Source organism: Talpa europaea (assembly GCF_964194135.1).
Source record: "Talpa europaea genome assembly, chromosome: 14".
NCBI lineage: Eukaryota > Metazoa > Chordata > Mammalia > Eulipotyphla > Talpidae > Talpa > Talpa europaea.
In genome coordinates this window covers 27,506,639-27,520,043 of record NC_140082.1, presented here as the reverse complement: position 1 = coordinate 27,520,043, position 13,405 = coordinate 27,506,639, and the positions used below count along the sequence as shown (strand labels likewise).

Below are 13,405 nucleotides of genomic sequence, written 5' to 3'. Positions count from 1 at the left end.
GCAAAAGTTTACAGCAAATCAGTCTTAGAAAGTCAAACAATGTAACACATAAAGAGTCAAAATCAAATTTAGATCAACTCTATCTTCTGGGCAAAAGGAAAAGTTTTTACTTTGGAAATTCAATTCCAGTTGCTACCAATTTTATATAAAATACAAAAACTACAGCCTAAAGTAGTATTTACTGTAACTTATTTTAAAAATTTATGAAATTTTGTCATGAAAATATCAATTCATTTTTAACTCATTAGGAAAACCATTTTTGTAGACAGAACAAATGAAAATACCATTATTTTCAAACAAATGAAAATAATAACCATTTCATGTATGTATCTACAGTATAAAATGTTATTACTTAACAATATTTTATTAGAAAGATGTCATGATCATTATTTCCTAATTTTCCGAAAGGCAGGAAACACCTATTATGTTTCCTTAAAAATGAAAAAAAGGTAAGAAATGTTTGAAATGTCCTTCTAAGGAATTGGTAAAGTAGTCTATGTTACCTGAACAGGTGCAATAACAGCACAGGGGCCACCTTCAAACTGTTCTAATGCAGATCCCTCTGATTCACTAAACACAAACCCTAAAAATGAAAGCAAGCAGCAAAGATTAAAAATATAATTCAAGTAGCAGCTATATAATTTTTAATGTATTTTATTCTGAGAAAGGTCACTAAAGCACAATAGCAAAACTACTCCAAGTCAGTCAGTTGCAGTGGTTCTTTACTTTTAGGGGGACAAAGGAACCCTCTGAAAAAAGATACAAAACTAACTCCCCCTCTGCAATTCTATGAGGAATATAACCAAAATGAAAGTGAATACATTGTACAAAGATGAAAAATGATGTAAGAATTATATAAAAACAAAACAAAACAAAACAAAAAACCGTTCCCCAAAATCCCCAGCCAGGGAGATTACCCACATGGCATTGGCAGGCCCCTCCTATCTCACCCGCTGCTCCCCTCTGCAGTGTATTTCAGTTGATCTGCCTGTTCTGTTCCCCGCTCTGTCTCTGGTGAATGCTCTCACCCCCCGCACCTCTGGCCAACACCCTAATTCTTCTATGCATAAATATTTAAAAAAAAAACCTAACTCCCCCTCATAAGTGTACATGAACACACACACACACACATACACACACACGTATACACAATTTTACACCCAGGGACCCCTTAAAGAAGGACTACAAAATAAAGTATGAAATTTACCAAGACAATATTATATTTGCCTTTCCAAAAAGTATTTTTTAAAATTTCAATACTTTATTTTTTTACAAGTTAATGACCATATGGCTACATAATGAGATAATGAATGTACTCACATTTGCTCTACTTTAGTTTAAATATTCCCCAAACAGTACTGACTGAGAGCAACTAGAAGTTCCTGCAAAAATCACAGGGTCAAGGGTAAGGAGAGTGTCTAACTTTCCGGAAATCATTGCACCTCCCAAGGCCTCAGTATATATATATATTTTTTTTTAAAGATTTATTTATTTATGTATACAAGAGCCGTGGGGCAGGCCAGATATACGGGGGGTGAGAGGATTCACAAGAGACAGAGTGGGGAGCAGAACAGGCAGACTGTGTGAAATACACTGCTGAGGGGAGCAGCGGGTGAGACAGGAGAGGTCTGCTGCACCATGTGGATAGCTTCCTGGCTGGCCGGGGATCGAACTCGTGCTGCAGAGGCTGCGGATTGCTTTGTAGTGTGGTGCTTAACCCTTGTGCCACTAGGGAGGCCCAGTATACTTATCTTTAAAAAGATCACTTCCAGGTCTAACATACAAGGAACCTGTAAAGTTTCATTAATGATCATAATTCAGTTATTCATCTAACAAACCATTATTTAATGAACATCAGATAATATATCAAGCAGCTGGGATAAATGCATCAATGATACAGTTCATGGTCTGCAGGGTCCAGCTAAGGACAGAGATACAAACAGATAATTACGAAAATAAAGTAGTAAGTTGAAGTTGTAACAGAAGTATAAAGAGAACAATTGTGGATAGAGAAAGGAGTAACTGATTCTGCCTGGGTCAATTGCTAACAGGTGACTTTGAAGCTGATTTTGAATCAGAATTTTTCCAGAGAGGCAAGACTGGAAGAATGACCTTCAGATAAAGAAAACATGATTACTGAAGGGAAAGGGTATGGTAAGAACAGGACAAGTCTATGGATTAGAAGGAAATTTAACAGTAACAGAAGGAAAGTATGGGGCCAAGATGGGGAGATTGCAAATGGGTGGGGAAGTGACAAGAGGTTAACACTGGGAAGGAGGAGACCATGGTTCCAGTCACACTATAAGCAATATTAAGTAGCAATATAATTAAACTGCCCCCGCTTTTTAATGGGGTCAGAATGATAAAGTGGCTGTTTTAATAGCCCCACAGAGAGGATGCTGATCAAATATAAGCAACATTAGTGTGGAAAGTAAAAATTATACCCAAATGTTATTTCTAAGGTAAAAAGTAAGATTTGATGATTACATCATGCTAGTGGGGTCAAAGTGTAGTACAAAAGAAATTAAGAGCTGACTGAAGTTTCTAACTTGAGACATTAGAAAGCAGTTGAGTGCCTCCCTGGTGGAGCAAGGGGTTAAGTCTCAGCACTATGAAGCTATCGCCAGCCACTGCAGCACAAGTTCAATTCATGGCCAGGGAGGTGACCCACATGGCTCAGCAGACCTCTCCTGTCTCGCCTGCTGCTCCCCTGAGCAGTGTATTTCAGTCGGTCTGCCTGTTCTGCTCCCCACCCTGTCCCTGGTGAATCCTCTCACTACCCACCCTGCACCTCTGGCCTGCATCCCAGTTCTTGTATGCATAAATAAAAATAAATCTAAAAAAAAAAAAAAAAGAAAGCAGTTGCAATAACAAATAGTATACAGTATCTCATTCCATCCCATCCTCTCTAACTATCAATCTCTTTCAGACAGTATTAAAACATGCATCTCACATATTTAAGAGGAAAAACAAAAAGATCCTAATATTTCACCAAGTGTTCTCTGGTATTTAACCAAAGGAGTTGAAATCCCATGTCAACACAAAACCGGCAGATGGATGTTTACAGCAGTTAATTGCCAAAACTTGGAAAGAGCCATGATGTCCTTCAGTGAGTGGATGTATAAACAAACTGTGGTACATCCGCAATGGGACTCCATTTAGTTTTAAAAAGTAGTAAGTCGTCAAACCATGAAAGAACAGAAAGCTTCTTAAATGCATATTACTAAGAGAAAAAAGCCAATCTACAAAAGCTACAGATAGTCCAACTATAAGACAGTCTGGAAAAGGCAAAATTATGGAAAACTAAGAAAAGCAGTGGTTGCCAGGAGTTGGGGGTGGGGACTGAATAGGTGGAAGATGGGATTTCCTAGGCAGTAAACCTATTCTATATGAAACTGTCATGGTGGAGATAGGTCATTATATCTGTTAAAAACCATAGCATGCACAACACCAAGCGTGAAACATAAAGTTAACTAGGAACTTTGGGTGAATTATGATAAGTAGATTCATCAATTGTAACAAATGTAGCACTCTGGTGGGGGACATTGATAATAGAGGAGACTATCATGGGGAGGGGGGCTGGGGTTGCATGTGAAATCTCTGTACCTTCCTTGAATAATGCATCCAAAATGCCTACTAAACAGCAGTACTTAATAAAAAACAAAGAAGGTGGCCTCCCTGGTGGTGCAGGGTTTAAAGTCTCAGCACCATCAAGCTATCGCTAGCCACTGTGCTATGAGTTCCATCTCAGGCCAGGGAGCTAACGCACATGGTGCAGCAGACCTCTCCTGTCTCACCCACCCACTCTCCCCTCAGCAGTTTATCTCAGCAGATCTGCCTGTCTATTCCCCACTGTCTCTGGTGAATCCTCTCACTCACCCCGCACCTCAGGCCTGCACCTCAGTTCTTAGATGCATAAATAAAAATAAATCTTAAAAAAAAGGTGCTGTGCATACCATGGCTTTTGACAGCTGTATAAAGACCTAAATACACCATCACAGTTTCATATTGAATAATTTCACTAAGAAATCCCATCTTCTACCTATTCAGTCTCCCACCCCCAACCCCGGACCTATCAATCCCACCTTCCCTCAGTTCACTCTTATTTTCATCTTCTACAATGACCTTAGGCCCGTAGACAACATCAAGGTTTTTATCTGGGGCCTTGATATTTGCTATTCCTTCTGCATGAGATGTTCTCCCTCTCCCTACCACCCTCCCTATGGCTGCATCCTTCTCATTCTTAAGTACTTAGTTTAGTTGTATAAACTCAACACACTTCTCTAAGAGTAAATATTCCCTAGCATCCCTTTGGCACAAACAGTACTTAAAATCTGTTATTATTTTTTGCTAGTTTACAGCTTGCTTTGTCCTAGTGGTCGCTTGCCTGTTCTATTGACTACTGTCGTCCAAGCATGTTACATGTAATGAATGCTCAATAAATGCTTTCTGAAATGTGGGGGAGTGGGAGGAGGATTTGTTTCTAAGATGCTAAGTTCAGTTTTAAAAATGTGAGGCAACCATTTAGCACTATCCAGAAGCAGAGAGATATGGGTCTGGAGTTGAGGGAAGGGGTTAGGACTGGAGACTGCAATTTGGATCATCATAAACATGGCAGTTAAAGTGAATGAAAACATGTAGGACAAAGATAATGAAGTTGGGAACTGAGACCACAGGCTGAGTCAGCAAAGGAGACTGACAAAGATTAGAAGAGAAAAACACACTGAGCTATTAGAAAGGAAGTCAGGAATCAGAGAGTAGCCATGTGTTACAAATGTTGTTGGTGTCATTGTGAATAATAAAAACAAAAATAAATGATACTTAGAACTTTGAGAAGAGCAGCCAAATATAAAGGATTGAGGTTTGATTCAGAATAGGAGAGATAGTAAATGTAAACCATTTGCTAAACAAACCAACCATTTGCTACCCTTATTAATGGAAAGGCAGTTGGATAAAGAATCATTACTTTTACAGACTGAAGGGCAAGAGTTTAAAAAGGAAAAGTGATTAGTGTGGGAAAGAAGTTAAAATACTCCAACTCCTGAAAGAGCTGAGAAAGCGGGTGTAGTGATGATGGTGATATAGTGCATAAAGTGAGAGCCTCAAAATGTGGTGTAAAGAGCCCTGGTAGTCCTGGAGATCCTTTTCATGGCCCCAATACATATTAAAATAAAAATTTTAATAGCACTAAGACATTATCTGCCTTCTCACTGTGTTGATATTCACAGTGGTAGAATAAAAGCAGAGTTGGTTAAACTGACAGTACATTAGCATATGTCAAGGCAATAATGCCAAGTCGTACTAGCGGTCTTCATGCTAGTAGATTCCACCATATTCTCTCAAAACACAGAAAAAGCCAATTTAAGCAAAGCCCTTATTGATGCCATAACACCACTAATTTTATTAAAGCTTTACCTTAGATACATGTCCTTTTAAAAAATTGTGACAAGGGCCTCCCTGGTGCAAGGGGTGGGTTAAGTCGCAGCACTATGAAGCTATCCACTGCCAATGCAGCATGGCATGGTTCAATCCCCAACCAGGGAGCTACCCACATGGTGCAGCAGACCTCTCCTGTCTCGCCTGCTGCTCCCCTCAGCAGTGTATTTCAGTGGATCTGCCTGTTCTGCTCCCCACTCTATCTCTGGTGAATCCTCTTACCCCCACCCCAACCTCTGCACCTCTGCCTACACCCCAGCTCTTGTATGCATAAATAAATCTTAAAAAATAAATAAAATTTTACAATGCGACAAAATGGAAACTACCCATAAGGCACGTCAGCCTCATACCACAGTACAACGGTTGATAGCTATTTCAAGGAAAAACACATGTGTAATTTTCTGAATTGTAAGAACTTTTTTTGTGGAACACTGTTTTTACTCTGAAAAGCTACTGACAAATTATGATTATATAATACTTGAGTATTTGGCAGACATTTTCTCTGAAAAAAAAAAGTGAGCCTGATCTTTCAAGGAAAATAACTGACAGTATTTTTGCCAGTGATAAAATTTCATCCTTTCAAGCAACAATTAAAATTCTGGAAAACTGTGGCAGCTACTGTTAGCTTGACAACTCCTCAAGACTTAGATTTTTCTGATGAGATCAGTAGTGATAATAATAAAGGTGACTTCTGATACTGTACAATGAAACGTGTTAACATTTGGAAGATCTGCATAAACCAGTAGTCTAATAAACTCCCCAAAGGCTGATGCATGCTATCATAATTAATTCAAGGGTGAAAGTCCCATTTAGGGGGCCTCCCTGGTGGCGCAAGGGGTTGCTACGCAACCTACTAGGCTATCCGCAGCCACTGCAGCATGGGTTTGATCCTCGGCCAGGGAGCCACCCACATGGTGCAGCAAACCTCTCCTGACTCGTCCACTGCTCCCCTCAGCAGTGTATTTCAGTCAGTCTGCCTGTTCTGTTCCCCACTCTGTCTCTGGTGAATCCTCTCACCCCCCACACCTCTGGCCTGTACCCCAGTTCTTGTGTACATAAATCTTTTTTTTTAAAGTCCCATTTAAAGTATAAGACAAAGCAATTAATTTCAATTTAGCAAGCACAAAAAGTTCACTGATGTAGGTTAAGAATACAAACTACAATTAACATCTAAAAAACTAACACATGTTGAGTTTTGGTGTGGTATCAAAGAATGTCCACAATTATCTGAAAAGGCTCCCACTTTCAATATTTCTACCTTACCAATTACATTACTTTCCTGCATATACTTTAACCAAACACAGTACAACAGACTACAAACCCAGAGATCTCCCAATGAGCTAGACAATAAAATTGTGAAAATGTAAAATACCATGGATATCACTAATTTTTAAATTTTTCACATTGAAGTCCTTAATTTTTAAAAGTGTAACTGGCCCTGATGTCTGGAGGGGAAAAAAAAAGTGGCTTTCATGAAAGCCACTGTCTCAAATAAGTAAAGTAAATCTTAGCAGGCTTCTATTTAATACATAGGCAAAGAGAAAATAAAGAGATGCCACTTATTCAGAGTGAGGGCATTAAGCAGGTTAAAGAGCTGTGGAGATTGTAAATTCTGAAAAACAAATTGACAAGGATAAGGAAGTAAGAGAAACAATGAGAGCTCAGTTAAGGTTTCATTACTACACATATTGATGCTGGCCACAATTTTCTTCAGCAATTCACAGAAATTTGAAGTAAAATAAATGATACGATAAACGGAGGATTAGAAATAGGTCAGATGAATGGGATATATTTGATAAGAACAAATGAAAACTAAGGGTGCCAGTTATCATGTTAAGATACCCAAATCTGAGTTCCCACCTAAGTATAAGAGTTGAAGTTCAAGGTCTCCCCTTATCTAGTGTATCTCCTACCGGGAATAAGAGGCAAAACTAAGCTCTGTGACACTTTATGGGTATGTAATAAGTGTAATTACTAATGGATTCTTGCCTTCCTTAAAATATAACGTAATTTTCAAGATCCATAATAGGACTTAAAGTTTAGTGTGCTGCTTCACATAGAGTACTTTAGATAATAAAACATCAGATAATTATAGGTAGTATTCTTTGCTTTACACCAATTTCTGTTCAGTTATAGTATACATGTTTGACAATATTGCTGATAACAGAAAAAAGGCTATTAGTTTTAAAGGAAATAAGGTTAGCTAAATAGAATGCTCTATTCTAAAACAGGACTATGCCAAATAGACTTCCTTTATAATAAGATTTCACTGGAGTTTAAATTTTGGGGGGTATAGTTATTTTTCTTATCAAGTGTTCTCACAGTCAAATTATCTTCTAGTTTTAAAAGGAACTGGCTTAACACAAAATATTTTTTCTGATTAGATCTGAAATCAGTCACCTAAAGTATTTGATCCTAAAAATGGTTTCTATTAGGTTTCACAGTACTATAGACAAAGAAATCTGTCTGTCTTAGATAGTTAATTTAAAACCTAAGCCATGGATGGCCTTACAATTCTCCAGTCTTTTATCTTCATAGAACTTACCATATATACATATATTACTCAAACCAGTTTGACAACTATTGCCTCTATAATTCTAGCCTTCCACATAAACAAAAGGCCTCAGAAAGACTTGGTCTGACATTATAAATAGATGATACTGGTTAAGCCAACAATCTGAATTGGGCCTTGGTTTCCTCACTTACAAACATGAGGATAACTACATTTATCCTTTGCTTTCTCTCTGAGGTGCTGCAAGGATTACACAAGATTTTCAAAAACTGTAAAGCATAATATAAATGTAAGACAGAAAACATATCCTGAATAACAACACATTATATATTCAAAGTACCAAGAAATTAACTTTGCTACTCAGGCTAACAAATTGTAAATTTTAAGAAACTAGAAACATTATGATTAAATAAGGTAGGTAGGCGAAAGGAAAATTTATGCTTAAGAGAAAAGGCTTTCAAGAGCAACAAAATTCCGTGAAATGATATAACTCACAGTATTAACTTATCTTCACTTTGGAAGAAAAAGTTATGATACTGGTATGTCATTTTATTACTTTGGTAAAATAATGACTCACATTAAACATCCAAACGTACTTTCAAACTAAATTTAATTCAAATGCATTAATTCGTAAATACGCTGTACACTTACATTTTAATTGATTGCTCTCTTTTCCTAAATCACCTGCTAAATGTCTTTCTTTCAAATTACAGTAACAAAAATTGTCCTATACCAAAGTTCAAAACTCTAATTTCAGTCAACTATAGCTTATTACCCACACCCCCAACACAGGAAAGTGCTATAAACAGCAAAATGGGATCTATGCCTTTCTAGCTAATCTTTAGGTGAAACAGTAACTAAAAGCTTGGAAAAAGGGGAAAATGGTTTTTGATAGTTTATAATCTACATTAGGGCCTGTTTTTTGTAAGTGAACTTTTGGAGCATAGTCACACCAATATTATTTAGGGCTTTAGCAGCAACAGTGGAGATGAGTATTGAGACACTGGATTCTTTTCAGAATGTTAGCCAAACAATGAGCTACACATCAATACTGAAAAGAAAAACCTGTGGTTAAGTAAAAAATGTTCTCACTTACAACAAAATTCTATTTACTCCTATTAGATTTAGATGACTTTCACTTTGGTTCTACTGAGATGTGGTCACTCTGACATTTCCTACAATCTACTGCAACTATCCTGGTTCAAGACAACATCTCGCTTTCATCTAAATTACGGTCTTATTTGATCGTAATGTCTCTCACCTCACTATCCTCAAACATAGCACTCAGATCAAGCGTTTAAAACTTGTCATATCATGTCCCTTCTTTATTTCAAACCTTCCAATGACCTCTCATTTCATTCAGAACAAGCAGAAGTCCTTACAATGGTCTATGAAGCCTTATGATTTGTGACACATTATTTCTTACATCATCTTTTATTACGTTCCTCTTCCCTATGCCCTCTCCAGTCAAACTAATCTTGTTCCTTTCCCTTGAACAAAAATTCAGGTATAATTCGCATTAAATGCTGTTTAAAGACTATACCCTCTGCCCAGAACACTTTTAGACAGCAGCATGATTAACACAGTAACTACAAGTATTTGCCCAAATCTCATCTTACAGTGAAACCTATCCAGGCCACCTCATCCCTATTTCCTTCCCTTCTAAACTATTGTATAAATTTATGCTATGTTATTACTGTTGGTCTTCTCCAAGTCTATGCTGCAGAGGCCGTGAACACTGTCACATTTATGGAAAGAAGTAAAGGAAGAATAGACAATGATTATGAACTAAGAAAGTAGAAAATATCTGCTTTTATTTAAAATGTATCATAGGAAATTGAGCAGGAGGGAAGGAGGCAGAAAAAGACAGCAAATTTCCAAGTTTAAAAAAAAAACTTCAAATCTTTACATGATTTACTGCTTTTAAAATTGGCAAACAAAACCCTCCATTTAAAGAATTAGTAGAAGAGAATTATCTATAATGCCCATTCAATTTTAAAAAGTATGATTCATTCCAATAGATTATTGTTTTACATTATCTAAAACTGCCAAACCAACTAAAAGAGAAAAAAATACAACAAGCCATGTTCTGCAGCAATTCCTGCCACTTGTTATTTTAACACATTAAAATAATTTAACATGATCAATATAGTTTCATAAGTGGAATTTCCTTAGATATAATTTTATAAATATGTACCCCAAACATCTTACTCTTAAAACTTGCTTTCAAAAAACTAAGATTATAGTGGTCAATTGAAAGCACAGTTAGAGGCTATGAAATAAAGCCAAGTTGATGTCACATTACTAATGCAGTAAGGCAAATGCAGCACAGCAGTGTCTTGTGCCTATTCCCATAATCCCAAATGACTGCATAGCAATCTTTAACAATGGTTTCTGCCTCTAAGAATGTGTAAGTGAATAAAAGTTAACACAGCAAAACCAATAGCAATACCCCTCTGATTCAGAGATAAATTAAAATACAGATTTGGTCACCTTAAAAAAGCATGCACTTTCAGAATAGAAAAAAAAATCCTTTAAAGTGGTATTGAGGGCCTCCCCCATGGTGCAGCAGTTGAGCGCTGGGTTTCAGGGCTGGTTGGATCCCTGGCCACCTGGCGAAGGTCCCACATGGCAGCAGACCTCTCCTGTGGCCCGCTGCTCCCCTCAGCAGTGTACTTCATCAGTCTGCCTGCTCTGCTCTCCCCTCTGGCTCTGGTGGATTCTCTCACCCTTCCATGCTTCTGACTGTACCCAATGCTTGTATAAATAAATAAATCTTTTAAAAAATAAAAAAAAAATAAGGTGGTATTGATAGAACAAATTTTGTCTTCATAAATCTCTGAGTGAGAAAAAGGTGGCAGATCATACCAATATGCCATTGTAAAATCCTATTTTAAATAGTGATCATCCATCAAATAAACAATTTCTTGCAATTGTCAGGGCATAGTCAGAGAATGATCTTTGGTTTAATCTGAAATTAAACACTTTAAATTATGCTACCATTTTTTTCAGAGTGTTTACAATATGTCACATAATGTGCCAAATGCCTGAATATATTTACATGCATTTATTCCTCACAACAGTCCTATAAGATTAACGTTACCTTTATCTGCATTTACGGAGAAAGAAAATGAAGCTTAATTAAGCTAAATAACTTGAACCTACACCCAACTATATTTCAAAACCTGCTCTTAATTGTCACTAAAACCACTGCCTCGGGATTTTTCTTGAATTTTCATCACAATATTAACAGAAATAAGGATGAAATAGTACTTTATTCTACATTGTAAAAGCTTATTTAATGTTGTCTAATTGGGAAGTAAATTTTTCTTTGGGTATTTTAAGACTATTCACTCTTAGGATAAATAAGGCAAAGAGGGAAGTTGTAAAATAAAATCGGCAAGCACAGGTGTCCAAAATTTCACAAATTAGTTAACTGACATAATTGTGTAAAAAAAAAAAAAGCCAAACTCATTACCAATAGAGTTCAGAAACACAAAGGAAAACAGTGAAAACAGAGCTGTATTAGCAGTTGGGAGACTTGGAAACCACTTGCAGTTCTATCAAATTGTGCATCTTCAGGCAGATCATTCACGACTCATTTTTCTATTCATCAAATCAAGAGTGATGAACTAAATAACCTTACTAACTGCAATACATCACGATTCTAATTTTACCGGTCTTCTAAAAAAGTATTTGGCAATAAGGAACACTTAAATCCTAAATTTTTGTTACAAAAATACACATTACAACACTATTTCAGTAATAGATTTACTCTGAAATCCTTTGAGACTAGGCTATTCTCTAATTGTTTTAACAATAGTAATAAGAACCAAGTAGTAACATAAGCTATTACTTATTGCCTATGTTTTACATATGTACACTACCGATTCTTCAAATTCCAAACACAATGCTATTAACCTCACTTAACTTCATCACAGTCATTCTTAGGTTACCTTCATGTGTCTGTTGCATTTTAATATCAAAACTTAAGAACTGCGATAATTACAAGCATTTGCTACATGGATTTATACACCCAGCACCACTCGTGGCCACATAACTCAAAAACAAACACAACACAACCTAGCTAACCGCAGAAATTCAATAAATGGTTTGTTTTGGTTTTGTATTATTCATAACAAAACTTCTTATATAACTTCAAGTCCCGTCTGGGTAACAAGAGAGGGCGACAGGAAATGCTGTGATCAGTGTTCCTTTTAACTGTAATAGACACTAAACCACATTAAAACCGGGCATACTTTGGGTCAAGAAAACACTTTGTGGACCTCTCCTGCCTCGCCCGCTGCTCCCCTCAGCAGTGCATTTCAGCCAATCTGCTTGTTCTGCTCCCCACTCTGTCTCTGGTGAATCCCCTCACCCCCTACACCTCTGGCCTGTCCCCCAGCTCTTGTATGCACAAATAAATAAATCTTAAAAAAAAAAAAAGAAAAAAAACACTTTGTAACAACAAGCATCTGCTACATATATTTATATCCCCGAGCACCACGCCTAGCCACATAATTCAAAAACAAACACAACTGCTTTCTGCCATTAGCCACCTTGATTTCCCCGTGGACTTTCTCGCTCTCAAAATGAGACCAAACACCCAAAAACGTGAAGCTTGTTAAGGGTCAAAGACACAGGTGACCCCAGCCCTCTGGAGAAACTGAGCCGGAGCGCAGCGGGGCACCCCTTCACTGTCAACTACTGCCGCCCCCCACCACCCACCCCTTCCCTCGACTCGAGGGGCACCCCGAAAGGGGCAGGGGCACTGAGGGGGGCAGGGGCACTGAGGAGTCCAGAGCGGACAGCCCTCGCCCCCTGCTCCTCTCCCCCCCACCAGGGCAGCTAGGGCGTTCCCCCAAAGTCTAGTTTCAGCCCCGGGCACCGCAGCCGGGACAGAGTGAGGCGCACGCGAGGGGCTGGAGCGGGCGGCGGCACGGCCAGAACTTTCGGGGGGCAAAGGACGCGACTGGGGCAAGAGAGCGCCCAGCCCCGGTACCTTGCGTCCAGCGACAGAAGATGGTGTCCGACAGCCCCGGGCTGCTCTGGGTGCCCCACACCAGCTCCATCAGCTCTTTAGTCAGTTCGGACATGATGGGATACCGGCGAGTGGGTCTTCGCTTTCAGAACTGCTGCCCCGGCACATGGGGAAGGGGCGGCTTCCGAGACGCAGACTGCGGAACAGCGGCGGCAAGCGAGCGGGAGGCCGGCCCCGGGAGGGCGAAGGAGCGAGAAGTACTTGCAGGGACCGCGCCTGTCAAGCCGGGTCAGAGAGGCGGCCGAGCGCTCCCCGAGCGGAAGTGCCAGGGCCACTTCCGGCTCCTCCGAGGCTCCCGCCCCCGCGCTGGGCGGGCCCAGAAATGGCCTCCCCGGAAGCGGAAGGAGAGGGGGGCGGAAAGAGACGCCCAAGGCTGGGGAGGCCGCTGGCTTGTCTGGGGTGTTGCTGGGGTTCTG

The 13,405-nt window shown here is 39.0% G+C and overlaps 1 protein-coding gene across 2 annotated transcripts in view; it reads right to left on the bottom strand.

Annotated features, from left to right (window-relative positions):
- The window catches only part of MINDY3 (MINDY lysine 48 deubiquitinase 3), a gene marked incomplete at both ends in the record, with an annotated part of 67,361 nt that extends 54,317 nt beyond the window's left edge, over nt 1–13,044 (bottom strand). Inside the window, 2 exons of one of the 2 annotated variants that reach the window (XM_084254461.1) lie at nt 504–583; nt 12,951–13,044. In XM_084254461.1, the coding sequence (XP_084110587.1) occupies nt 504–583; nt 12,951–13,044 (174 nt within the window). The remainder of the gene's footprint in view (nt 1–503; nt 584–12,950) is intronic. The other variant, XM_084254462.1, reaches the window with a different exon arrangement.
- Nucleotides 13,045–13,405: the final 361 nt, after the last annotated feature.